Source organism: Lacerta agilis, chromosome 13 (genome assembly GCF_009819535.1).
Source record: "Lacerta agilis isolate rLacAgi1 chromosome 13, rLacAgi1.pri, whole genome shotgun sequence".
In the NCBI taxonomy this organism is placed as follows: Eukaryota; Metazoa; Chordata; class Lepidosauria; order Squamata; family Lacertidae; genus Lacerta; species Lacerta agilis.
In genome coordinates, this window is record NC_046324.1 from 51,170,393 (window position 1) to 51,183,858 (window position 13,466).

Here is a 13,466-nt window from a genome sequence, read left to right on the forward strand (position 1 = left end):
AGACGCTCTTCTCGTTTTACTGGCCGAGGGAGCTGGTGTACAGCTTCCGGGTCATGTGGCCAGCGCGACTAAGGCACTTCTGGTGAACCAGAGCAGTTTACCTTCCCGCTGGAGCAGTACCTATTTATCTACTTGCACTTTTGACGTGCTTTCGAACTGCTAGGTTGTACAGTATTCTTCTAAATACTGTACTCAAGGTGAAAAGCTGAAGAAGCTACTTTTGTTTTCTGCCGTCCTGTGCATCTTCTTCCCAGCCCCCTCAGCTCAGTAGAACCTCCAGTACCAAGACTTTCAGCAGAGACTAGAGCAGGGGTCCCCAAACTAAGGCCCGGGGGCCAGATGCAGCCTGCGAACCGTCTGGGAATCAGGATGTTTTTACGAGAGTAGAATCTGTGCTTTTATTTAAAATGAATCTCTGGGTTATAGAGTAGAATGTGTCCTTTTATTTAAAATGCATCTGTTATTTGTGGGGCATAGGAATTCGTTAATTTCCCCCCCATAATAGTCTGGCCCCCCACAAGGTCTGAGGGACAGTGGACCGGCCCCCTGCTGAACGAGTTTGCCGACCCCTGGACTAGAGCAAGCGCCTGGGTCGTGCTCCCAGGGCTTCTGGCTGCTTCAAATTGCCAGCCCAATGGTCCTTGAATGCACCTAGAAACAGCTGTAACAGATCTTCGTAGATCAAAAGGCAGAACTCATCCTGAACTGGAACAATCTTCATATATATCTGCCCTCAAGCCCACACAGAAAATGAAGTTCAAAGGAAAAAGGGCAGGGGTTGTTGTCCAGTTAATCCGGCCCCTGCCAAGTTCTTAGTATTCAGCACCAATCTGCCTGCATGAAGGAAACATCAAGGGGCTCTTTTCTTGAAGCTTAAACTAAGCTCCAGCCATCAAGCCCTTAGGCTTCCAGTGTTGTTTCTGCAGCAGTGGTTCAAAGCCCAAAACTTGCACCCCAGACCTTTAGAGCCACAAGGCTGGGTCTTTCCAAATGGAGCCAGGCTGCTCATCCCCAACCTGACCCTACAGGCTATGGGCTGATAGGAACTGGGTTTTCCATTCTTGTACTAGTTTCACGCTTGTTCAAGCTGTAGTCTGCCTGCTTTCTATCTTGGCAAGGGAAGGAAGTTTATGTACGGAAGCCTGTGGCTGACTTGGACACCTTGCCGGTATCAGAACTGGTCCTGGTGATAAAACTCGCCCCACCCTCCCTCCCATTCTCTTGCCCTGGCTAAACACCCTCCTTGGGTCATGAACCCAGAGATTCCTGCATTGCAGGGGGTGGGACTAGATGACCCTTTGGGGCTCCTCCTTCCACCTCCGCCATTCTGTTTCTATGACCCTCTTCTTTCCCCCAACCGAACCCAGGCTGCGCAGACCAGAGACTTGACGCGAAGAGGCAAGAGTCTATCATGTGCATCTTTATTGGAACTGTTTATTTCAAAGTCAGTGTACAGTTTTCACCCCGCCGTACCCCCGTATACATACTGGCACCAAATTTGGGTAAGGACTCCCCCAGCTCTGGGAGGGGGAAGGGGGGGGTACACTGTAAGCCTTCACATCTAGAGATTGGGAAGAAGATAAACCTACGCAGCCCGCTTCTATTCCATTATTGGTTTTTTGCATGGCCAAAGGTAAACAAAAATTGGAAGAGGACCAAGTGTTTTTTTTGTTTTAAGGCGCAAGATACAGAAAAGACACTTGTTGGATTACATTTGGGAGGGGGGAGGTTTCTAAGTACAAGCAATACTTTCCTGCAACACCAGAAAGTACTCCTGCTCCTTCAAAAAGCCGGGCTGTTGCCTCCACAGAGGCCGGTTTAACTTCCTCTCAATGCACGATACAATATTTGGAATGACTATTTTAAAAAAAAAAAGAGGAAGGAAGAGGAAGAACACAAATGTACAATCAAAGTCCTCAGATGCATTGCAGAACTTTGGGGGGGGGGATGTTCGCTCCAACACAATTATTTTTTTCTAAAAGACTGTTGCCGTCAACTTTTCATCGTTCCAGTTTTATATCCTGAGTCAAGCGCCAAAACAAAGAAAGCCATGCCAATCTCAACTCTCACTTTTTTTAAACGCGCAGTAATGGGTTTTTTTTGTCAAAAAGGGGGGAAATTGTTATCATGGTAACTAAGTCCTGTTTTAGAAGCATTTGCGGTGGACGATGGAGGGCCCAGATTCGTCGTACTCCTGCTTGCTGATCCACATCTGCTGGAAGGTCGACAGGGAGGCAAGGATGGAGCCGCCAATCCAGACAGAGTATTTGCGCTCGGGTGGAGCAATGATCTGTTGGGAGAAAGCATCGCAGAACTTGTTAAGACTCCACAGGCAGGGAAAATGAAAGTTTAAGCCATGAAAAAGGCTACAGAAGCTCACCTGAGTGCTCAGGTGTTGCCCATTCACAAAATCTAACCATGACTATAACCTTGTATAAAACAAGCAGTTGCTGAACTAAAACTCCCAACCACTAGCCATACTGCCTGCCGAGACATTGGATCGGAAAATATCTGGAGCGCTCCCCACGGGCTTCCCAACCCCTGCCAGAGATCATGGCAGCTCTTTGTAGAGTTGGTAGGATCCTTCGCAGGCCCCCAAATCCCAAGGATGCGATTTATGCACACAGCTACCCTACAAGGAGATGGGCCAAATGCAATCTTTCAGCGGCTGCAAAGCAGTCCTGCAGTCAGCAGAGGACCTCCTTCAAGGCAACGTCAAATCTCCCGTTGCTCCGCTGGCTGAAGCGAGTGTCAGCTGAACATGGGAAGCTCACCTTGATTTTCATCGTGCTGGGTGCCAGGGCTGTGATCTCCTTCTGCATTCTGTCAGCGATGCCTGGGTACATGGTGGTGCCACCAGACAGGACGGTATTGGCATACAGGTCTTTACGGATGTCCACGTCGCACTTCATGATGGAGTTGAAGGTGGTTTCGTGGATGCCGCAGGATTCCATACCTGCCAGAAGGTTAAAAAAAGCTTTTAATGCCTTGGACCCAGGAGAAAGTTCTCCCACCACACAACCGAAACCTCGATTTTATCCACAGCCTCCAGATACTGCTAGACTAACAACTGCCACTCTTGGCCCCAAACAACCCTAGGAAGGCCATGGGTTCTCCATCCCAATTTCTGCCAAGGCTAGGTTTTGAGGGAACAGCTTTGCAAAAAAAAAAAAAAATTTACCCAGGAAAGAGGGCTGGAAGAGAGCTTCTGGGCATCTGAACCTCTCGTTGCCGATGGTGATCACTTGGCCGTCAGGAAGCTCGTAGCTCTTCTCCAGGGAGGAACTGGACGCCGCGGTCGCCATCTCCTGCTCGAAGTCGAGCGCCACGTAGCAGAGCTTCTCTTTGATGTCGCGCACAATTTCCCTCTCAGCCGTGGTGGTGAAGCTGTAGCCTCTCTCGGTCAAGATCTTCATGAGGTAGTCGGTCAAGTCGCGGCCCGCCAGGTCCAGACGGAGGATGGCGTGGGGCAGGGCGTAGCCTTCATAGATGGGCACAGTGTGGGTGACGCCGTCGCCCGAGTCCATCACGATGCCTGTCGTGCGGCCGGAGGCGTACAGGGACAGCACGGCCTGGATGGCTACGTACATGGCTGGGGTGTTGAAAGTCTCGAACATGATCTGGAAGAGCATTGGGGGGGGGGGAGACGGTCAAGAACCTGGCAGCCCCGGGGGCACCCAAAAATCATGCTCAACAGGTCGCAGCCTGAACCAATGAGATGGTCAGCCCATGCTTGGGCAGCCATGGGCTCCCAACACAACTGATGCAACCAGCTTGCACAGGGGCAAACTCTGCCCGCGCCTCCCCGATTTCACAACACAGGAAATGTTACGTAAGTCACTCAAAAACAAGTCAAAGGGTTAGTGGAAAAGAGCAGCGGCTTTTAAGTGGTGCGAGCAAGTCGGGAAGAGAAAAGAAAAGCAAATTCAGGAGAGATAAAAACCTTTCAAGATCCAGCAAGAGAAATTCAGACCAGGAAAGGAAACCCCTGCAGAGATGGGCAAAAGAGGAGAGAGATGAGCAAAAAGAAAAATGGGAATGTTGACAGGTAGCCTTCTTGCACGTTGGCAGGGGAAGGGGAAGAAAGGTGTGCAGCAGAGGGGCTCTGCTGGCACGTACCTGTGTCATCTTTTCTCTGTTGGCTTTGGGGTTCAGGGGAGCTTCTGTCAGCAGCACAGGATGCTCTTCTGGGGCGACTCTCAGCTCGTTGTAGAAGGTGTGGTGCCAGATCTTCTCCATGTCATCCCAGTTGGTGACAATGCCGTGTTCAATGGGGTACTTCAGGGTGAGGATGCCTCTTTTACTCTGTGCCTCGTCACCAACATAGCTGTCTTTCTGGCCCATGCCAACCATCACACCCTGGGAGGAAACGGGACAGACAAGGGGCATCAGAACACAAGCAGGCACCAGCGCCAACCTTTAGCAGGAGCCCAGTGCCAGGCACAAAAGGTGTGGCTCATCTTTAATGTTCCTAGTGCTCAAGGAGACTAGATTGTGAAGCAGACAGTTGAAACCACAAGAAGATCCCTCATGCCAGGGGCGGGGTGCCATTTCCCACCTGGGACGGTCCCTTCATCGTTGCCTCTTATGTATAATTTGGAAAGCCCCAAGCGAGGAAGGCACCTTCAAATTTTGCTTGCTGGCACAGAGGAGAAAAAATCCCAGCTAAAAGTGCTTGCCTGTTTAAGAGAGCCATCCACTGCTGAAATTTATTTAAAGGCTACTAATTTATTCCAAGTTTTTTTCAAAAGGGGGCAGAGATCATTGTGAGGAAGGGCCCTGGTTTGCATTTGTACACACTTACCCCCTGGGTTTAACCCCCCCCCCCTTGTACCTCCAGCTGTAAGGCTGGGGGACGATGACAAATAATTAGCAGATGACTTTGATCAAAGTGGACCTGGTGTCGGTAGTGAAAGGGTACTTAGAAAAATATCAGTATCAGACAAAAGTTGGCAGCAGCAGCAGCAGCATCCAATTTAGAAACCTGCTACGTATGCATTGTTAAGAGACCTGCAAAGCGTTTAAACTCACTTTTGGGCCCAGGAGGCCACGGCAAGCGACGTACCTGGTGTCTGGGGCGACCAACGATGGAGGGGAACACTGCGCGAGGGGCGTCGTCCCCAGCAAAACCGGCTTTGCACATTCCGGAGCCATTGTCAACCACGAGTGCGGCGATATCATCATCCATGGCGATCTTTAAAATGAGGAAACAAAAGGAAGAGTTGGCTATCAGGCAGCTGGATGCGAGGACCGTCTCTTCCGCAGGGTGCCGGTTTCGCACTCGGCGCCACCTGCCGCTAAGCGCAACCACCCCACCCACTTCTCCTTCTGGGGATTTAAATGGCGCAGGCAGCCACCCACCCACCCCAACTTCCTCCCCAGCTTCCTGTTTTGTCATCTCGCGGCGCTTTCCGCCCGCCACCGCCAGGGGGCACCCGCCTCCGCCTCCTCTGTGCAGATTTGGGACAAAGGAAGTCCTCTGCTCCCCGTCTCGCATTATTACCATAAAAGGCAATGGTTGGGAGAAAGGCGAGCTGTGCAGCCAGATTTCAGAGGGCTGGATGGGGAGGGAGGCCACGCCTTCCCCCCCACCCTCCTCCCCAGAGAGGAGCATATGTCTGAGGGCCACTCCCAGAGAGTGGCGCAAGCAGCTCATCTCAACACCCCTTTCAGGCAAGATAAGACCTTAACGGGTCCTGCCCTGAAACTAGGGCAAGTTACACCCTAATAGGTTATTTTTCGAAGAATGCAAGGGCTCTCGCGTCCGCACCCAGCTCAGAGCAGCAGCTCGCCGTCCTGCTCGTCTCGCAAGCCAAGATGCGGCTTAAAACCGGGAGAATATTCCTCCCAGGGATTTTTAAGAGAAGTGGGGATTCTCCCTCGCCTTCCCAGGGCCCTTTGTCCCCGGCTGAAGATTAAGATGCTATTTCTGCTACTGCTGGGCTCGGAGGGGAGGAGTCCGTCTCCCAGGCAGAAACTCAGAGAGCAAATTCTGCTTTCCCCCACCCCCAATAATCAGCTCCTCACTCCCAGCTTGTTTAGGAGTAAGCCACAATTAATTCAGTAGTGCTTTAAAAATAATAATAATGGGGAATTTCCATCCAGGAGCCGCATGCCCTGTATTACATACATCCCCACTTGGCTGTAGCAGGACCCCACCCCTCTCCAGAGCGGCCTGCTGCTGAAGTCTTTACAAAGATAAAACAATGGATGCCTCAATGAGGACTAGCGCCATGCCACTTCAAGCCAGGAAGCTTAAAGAAAAAGGCTAAAGAGCTGAAAGAAGGGAGAGAGAGCACTTTTGGGTACTTGAGCAAGGAAGTAAATGCACGTTCTGTATTATGGAGGGGGGGGAGGGATAGCCCCCCCCCCAACCTAAAGAGGAAGCACACAGACAAGGCTTCTTGCTCCTCCTTCCCCCACCGAAGGATCTAGAGCTGCTCCAAGGAGACAAAAGGGCATCCATCACCCACATGGGTGGGGCAGCCCCTCCGTGAATGATTGATCCGCTTCCCCTCCCCAAAAGGCACCTCCCTCCCCCCCATGTGCTCCACCAATACAATAGACATGCCGGCTCCCACCACCGGAAACAGCCCCCTCCTTCTCCAGGCACACCCTGGCACGTTTGGGTACTGCCCCCACCTCCCTCTGGGGGGGGACGCTTAGGAGAAAGGGTGGGGGAACAGCACTCCAACAACCCCCCCCCTTAAGCCAACTGCCTGCCAGCATGGCCAATCTTACAAATGCAAGTCAGAGATGAAGCCCACCATCTTTGCACTTTGCAATAAATCCCCTTTTTGGGGTGGGGGTGGGGAGAAAAAGGCCCTACGGAAAACCCGACTTCACCAGCCCGGAAACGGAGCCTAGCAGGCCGGGAATGCCTAGGAAGGGTCGCCAAGCCCTGGCCGGGTCTCCCCCGCTTCGAGCCAGGCCGTTCGCTCGCGCCAAGTTGAGACTCGCGTCAACGCGTTCCCACGAGCAGGAAAAAACCTCGTGCAAACCCAGCTGCCTCCTTTTAGCTACGGGGAGGGGAGAGATCCTTCTCTTCGTTAACAAAAGATGGGCAAAAGACCTCCCGTCTCTCTGCCCCCCCTCCCACACCCCGAGCGCTTTGCTCCAGAGTTGCAAATCCCGGGCGCGCCGCGGCTTAGGCGCGCAGCCCGGAACGCCGAGTCCAAAGGCAGCCACGCAAAAGACTCGGGGGGGAAAGGGTCACACGATCCTACCAGGAAACATCACGCCCCCCCCCGCACACAAACTCCCATCCTTAACTCCATGCAAAGAAAGCCTTGCGGCTTCTCCGCCCAAGGCTGACGCACATGCGATTTCAAGACCTTTGCAATACCGCGCCCCCCTCCTAGAGATGCAATACTGGCTCCCCTTTTACAGAGCGAGCCTCCATCTCCGAGAATCCAGAAACACCCCCCAAAAAGGGCTTCCTTCCGAATGTTAAGAAAAGCAACCGAAACCCGGCGCGCGCGTTTCTCAGGCGAGCAACAATAGCCACAAACAACGCGCAACTTTACGCAACCGAGAGCAAGAGCCGCCCCCCCCCCCAAAAAAACCCACCACGAAGCATTTTAACCCATGCACGTTCATTTACTCTTTGCAAACGCAAAGATCCCACCCACCCCCTTGCTTCTTCCGATTTCATTTTTGCAAATGCAAAAATAAAATAAAATAAAATAAAATAAACCAGAGGCGCTTACCTTTTTGGAAGTGGCAAGGTTGCTTGCTCGAGAACAGGAGGGGGGAGACGGCTTTTTCAAAAGAGCGTCGGCGGGGGCGGCGGCAAAAGGAGGAAGCTCGGCGGAGCACCCAGCACGCGCGACAGAGACCCGAACGGCGGAGAGAGCGCTTAACGGCTGCACGGCCGGCTCCGCGTCTCCGGGTTTTATACGGGCAGCGCGGCGGCGCTCTCGCCATAAAAGGCAACTTTCGGAGCGGGCGCCTCTGATTGGCTGCGCCGCCCTCACTCACTCACGAGGCCCCTCGGTGCACATTGCAGCAATTCTCTCTCTTGCAAAGCAAAAGGGGGGGGGTGCATGCAAGCCGGGGAGGGGGCAGAGACGCGAGGCTCCTGCACGGGCCGCTTGCACGCCTGCTTTCCCCGCGAAGGGGCTCCCCCGCAGCATTGCACCGCCGAGCCTCGCTTTTGCAAGCGCGCCGTTTGCTGCACCACCAACCAGGTCTTGCAAAGGCTTTGCTGCGCGGGGATGGCGGCATGGAGAAGAGGCCTCTGGCTTCGGAAAGGAAAAAAAAAAAGCAACGCACACAATTCGCCGGGTCTGCCGGCCTCTCCCCATCTCCCGCCTCTGGAGAAGCGGACCCCCCAAAGGGACGCGCGGGTTATTGGGGACCATTGGCGCTTTCCCCCGGGCGGGGCGCAGGGAGATTGCAGAACCTGAACCGGGGACCCTGCGCGCTTCCTTTGGAAGCGAAGCCTGCGTGGCGTGGAGGGATGCCTGGCTGGCTGGCTGAGTCTTTTTATTTATTGCCTTAATATATCCCACGTTTTTTCTCTCCCAAGGAGCTCAAGGTGGCAGGCGTGGTTCATCTCCCCCTGCTAATCCATTCCCACAACAACAGCCCTGCGAGGTAGGCTAGGCCGGGAGAGGCAGCTAACATTTGAAGTCTGGCCTCTCCCAGCTCTGAGGCTTCCATTTAATCCACCCACAACAACCGGGCCCAGGTGGGTTAGGTTGAGAGGCGATGCCTGCCCTCTCTACCAGCTTCAGTAACCGGTGGGGGGATTTGAACTCTGGTCTCACCCAGGCCCTAGTTTGGCACTCTGACCTCTACACCACCCTGCTTCTCATATATTCACATACACACGGGATAGGATTGACTTCCCAGGAAAAATCCATCAAACTGACCTGCAAACCGCTCAGGTGCCCACTGAGAGATCAGGCCAGTGGGTCAAAACTTTGCAAGGAAGGCCATGAACCTCACTGGACCCACAGCAGGGTAAGTGTGCCCCCCACCCACCCACATTTTAAGGACGGTGCAAGAAGTACTGTATCCTATGCATGCTAGGACAGAAGCAACTTCTGCTAAATTTAATGGAAGCCACACACACACACACACCCCGGCTAGGTTGTAGGCAGGGGCCACCTTAAAGACGCCCCTTTGGACTGTACAGGGGCACCTGGATCCCCTGCCCAAATCTCCACACAGCACAAACTTAACCTTCGGAACTCGCTGCCACAAGATGTAGCAGTGGCCGCCAGCGCGGATGCCTTAGAAAGAGGCCGGGAGGGCGATGCTATTGGTGGCTACCAGCTACGATGATGATGGCCTTTCTCTGCCCTGCTTCGGAGTGCCAGGGTCTGGGAAGCTCAGGAGGGCAGAAGACGCCAGTCCTGCATGGGGGCTCCTTCAGCCCCTGTGAGAACAGGATGTGGACGAGATCCAGCCACTGGCCTGATCCAGCAGGCTCCTCTCCTAGGTGCTTATGACCCTCCTCCATCGCCCTGGCCTGCCCGAGATGTGAACTGTGATAATATTATGACCCCCCCTTGCCTGCACGAAGGGCTCTGTGCATGGCATAACCCTCTGCCATTTTTGCATGGGCCGGCTAAAGAAGGGGACGTTTCCTGCATCCCTTGCTCCACCTGCTTCTGAAACTGGTTCCGCCCACATCTGGCATGTGGCCAAAGGCTGCACACAAGTACGGGGTCAGTTTCACTTCTCCCAGTTTCCGGATTTTCCAATCTTAAAATTCAGTTCTCCACATTTTTGAAGCAACACGTGGGCATTATTATTTTTTTTAACATCCTCATGAAGACTCGTCAGCACCTTCGTGCACATTTCTCCTAATGAACACATTTCTGCTTGCAGTTTTGATGAAGACCCGCATTTTTGCAAGCAGGTTTCCGTAACACAATGCGGTTTGGTATGTTACTTTCGCCGAAATATATTTCGTGCACATTCCCCCCCCCCCCGACATACGCAATTTTGCATTGCGAAGTCCAAAATCTCAAAGGGCGACTGTGTCTCGGTTCTTGTTTGGGAATGTGTGGATTTGATGCGTTTGGCTATAGACAGGAACGGAATCTCCCCCATCCCTACTTGAGAAACTAGGTTCGAGAAAGATGGTCCGTGGATTGACCTACGCAGGGCTCTTCCTAGATCCCAAAGCGAGACGGCATGCCCTCTGCTAGGGGACATACCCTACAAAGCCTAAAAGGAATGAATTCTGGAAATATTTCCAGGTACGTTTTTCCTTCTCCCGTTCAGAGTTGCTTTCATGTGCCAAACTCAGCTGGTCATAGGATTTGAGGCTCATGGTCTGGGGTTTGCAGACGCCTGTGGGAAACCTGCAAGCAGGACCCTGGCCGCCTCCTGCGACTTCCAGCCCCTGCTCTTCTGCCTCAAATGATGGAGGAAGAACAGAGTCACTGACAGCCCTACCCTCCATTAGTTGGTCCGATCCTCTTTCAGTGCTCTTTCAAAGCCATCCAACCTGAGCATCGCTACCTCTTCTGGAAGTGAATTGCAATGTTTACGCACTGTGTGAATAAAAACTTCCTCCTGTCCGTCCAACAGCCCCACTGGAGGCCCACAAGTTCCAGTGTTATGACAAGAGGGAGGAAGGGTGTCCCAAACGCTGCAGCCTTCCTTCACGGAAGTCGCTAAATCTCACCGCTCATTTCTGGCGTTGCCCTTTTCTCAAACTTTCCCAACTCTGCAATCTCCTTTCGGAGAGGAGGCGACCAGAACTGGGCACACTATTACAAAGAAAAGTCAATCTATAGGCTTGTATAACCGCATTAGGATACTGGCAGCTTTTCCCCCCAACCCTTTTCCTAATGATCCTTAGCCATAGAATTTGGCCGAAGAATACTGGGTCGCCATCTTTATCAGGCTCTCTCCTATGACCCCATGTTCCTCGTCAGTCGCCACTGAGTATATATGTGAAATTAAGATGTATATACTGTATTATTTACATTGCAAATTGCATTTGCCGTTTTTTATTATCTACGGGCTGCAGATTTGCGGTGAGGGCAGTAAGGTTGCTAGACCCCCCCAGGACTCACCTGAAGTCTCCACATTTGCCTGGCCCCCTCCAGCTGGCAGGAGGAGGGATTGAATATCCCGGCTGGGACAGTGAGAGGGGCTTTGATGATGATATTTAGAGGACTCTGCATGCACTTCCAAACTTCAGCATGCTGTAAATTATAACATAGACACCGAGGTAGGGGTCTTCCCTCCTCCGCTCCCCTCTCCCAGTTACCCTCCATCACCAGGCCCTACACCCAGGTCTCAGGTCAGGGCCCTGAAATGTCAGGATCTGGGATGCTCTTGAACGGGCAACCCTGGGGAGCAGGTGGTAAGGCTGACAGGGAGTGGCTTGCTTTAAGGTTTCCTAGTGAGTTCTCCGGGACGTGGGTGGCGCTGTGGGTTAAACCACAGAGAGCCTAGGGCTTGCCGATCAGAAGGCCGGTGGTTCGAATTCCCGCGACGGGTGAGCTCCTGTTGCTCAGTCCCAGCTCCTGCCAACCTAACCGTTCGAAAGCACGTCAAAGTGCAAGTAGATAAATAGGTACTGCTCCGGCGGGAAAGTCAATGGCATTTCCGTGCGCTGCTCTGGTTTGCCAGAAGCGGCTTAGTCATGCTGGCCACATGACCCGGAAGCTGTACGCCGGCTCCCTTGGCCAGTAACGCGAGATGAGCTCCGCAACCCCAGAGTCGTCTGTGACTGGACCTAACTGTCAGGGGTCCCTTTACCGTAGTGAGTTCTCTGCAGAGGTGAAATTCCTAGCCCAGTCTCTTAGGTGCTACTACATTGCACCATGCCATGGTGCGTGATAGAGTCAATCTCTGACTGCTTTTCACACACACACCCCTCATTCTAGGAGAGCAACTCCCAGCAGCCTGCATCTCTCAAGTCCCTCTTGTTTCTGCAGAGCTCTCAGCGCCTGGGTTTGCGATGAGAGGGAGGGATGGTGTCTTGCGATCTGCCTTGTAGAAAACCATCCTGTGTAGAACTACCTGTCATTATTTCCCTGACAGGGAGATAGCACCTAATGCTTGTTCTCAAATGAGTGAATGCTTCTGCTGCTGTTTTGCATAATGTGGGGACTTGGGGGGGGGACCAGCCTCTGCCCGAAGGACACTACAATATAAGATTCCACACAGGGAAAGCAACAAGAAGGGAGGGACAGAGATGCAGGTGAAAGTAAACAGCTGGCAGATGCTCTGATGATTTACGGGTATTTTGGCTCAGGACTGAGCATATCTTGGTGCTGATTTGTTTAAATGCAAATTGCATCAGCTGGTAGGTGGGGCGGGGCTGGTAAACATGGAGATAGGGGTGTAACCTTTCCCCTACCTGAGAAAGATCCTTCCTCTGGACCTGCTGTTTGCACTGGGAGGAAATCCCCCCGCCCTGGTGCCTGATCCTGTTAATTATCAGAGCGGAGCTGATGCAATTTGCATTTAAATAAACGTGCAGGTTTGATGCAAAGATGCCTTGGAAAGTCAGGCCAAGTCTAATTCGGCCCTAAACTTCCCTAGGGGGTGAGGATTGACAGGTTGCGCCAAAGACTTCCTGAAAACTACCTGATCCGTAAGCATGCTCTTTCTTCTGGCACCCCAGTATTACAGGAAGTACCAACCTGCCTCACAGGGTCGTTGTGAAGATTACTAAAAGGATCACGGGAAGATCTCGGAGAGAAGAGCTTGGAGGGAAACACACACGAAGAAGGCGGTCGCCTAAACAGCAGGGGAAGAGGCAAAATTGTTCCTGGGCTGTTTCGTTTTCCAACCGGCTGTGAGGGATTGCGTCAAAAAGTGCTCGGCATAAAATAAGAGTGCAGAGACTCTAAGCACATAGAAACTAGATAGAGTAATAGGAGTGGAGAGCTGGAAGGGGACCCAAAGGGTCATAAAGTCCAACCTGCTGCCATGCAAGAATCATGGCTAAGGTTCCTGGCATGTCCTTTCCCCCGAGAAACCAGTGTGGTGTAGTGGTTAAGAGCGGTAGACTCATAATCTGGTGAACCGGGTTTGCGTCCCCGCTCCTCCACATGCAGCTGCTGGGTGACCTTGGGCTAGTCACACTTCTCTCTGAAGTCTCTCAGCCCCACTCACCTCACAGAGTGTTTGTTGTGGGGGAAGAAGGGAAAAGGAGATTGTGAGCCGCTTTGAGTCTCCTTCGGGTATCGATAAAGCGGGATATCAAATCCAAACTCTTCTCGATAGGCTGTTTCCTTTCACGGTCAGAGGCAGCAATGCTTCTGAATGCTGGTTCCTGGAAACCCCAGGAGGGCAAAGGGCTCTTGCGCTCGAATCCTGCTTGCTGGTTTCCCACTGGGGCATCTGGTTGGCCACTGTGAGAACAGGATGCTGGGCTCAATGGGCCACTGGCCTCATCCAGCAGGGGGTCTCCGTATGTTCTTAATTCCAGGAAACTATTAACAGATCCACCACCACCCCTCGTAATTCCAAACAATCAGGGATAT

General features: G+C 52.7%; 1 protein-coding gene across 1 annotated transcript; it reads right to left on the minus strand.

Moving 5' to 3' along the window:
• Positions 1-1,404: 1,404 nt before the first annotated feature.
• Positions 1,405-7,776, minus strand: ACTB (actin beta). Its single transcript, XM_033167970.1, has 6 exons — positions 7,710-7,776; positions 5,066-5,194; positions 4,120-4,359; positions 3,182-3,620; positions 2,775-2,956; positions 1,405-2,290 (listed from the first exon to the last, which is right to left on the minus strand). Exons 2-6 carry the CDS (start codon positions 5,186-5,188, stop codon positions 2,147-2,149), a joined length of 1,128 nt encoding a protein of 375 aa, XP_033023861.1. The 5' UTR covers positions 5,189-5,194; positions 7,710-7,776; the 3' UTR covers positions 1,405-2,146.
• Between the last annotated feature and the right edge of the window lie 5,690 nt (positions 7,777-13,466).

Excerpts from the sequence above, each read along its gene's own strand:
- ACTB (XM_033167970.1), bottom strand. The coding sequence starts at position 5,188 with ATGGATGATGATATCGCCGCACTCGTGGTTGACAATGGCTCCGGAATG. Across the intron at positions 4,360-5,065 it reads TTGGTCGCCCCAGACACCAG|GGTGTGATGGTTGGCATGGG; the intron begins GTACGTCGCTTG and ends GTTTCCTCCCAG. Across the intron at positions 2,957-3,181 it reads CTTCCAGCCCTCTTTCCTGG|GTATGGAATCCTGCGGCATC; the intron begins GTAAATTTTTTT and ends ACCTTCTGGCAG.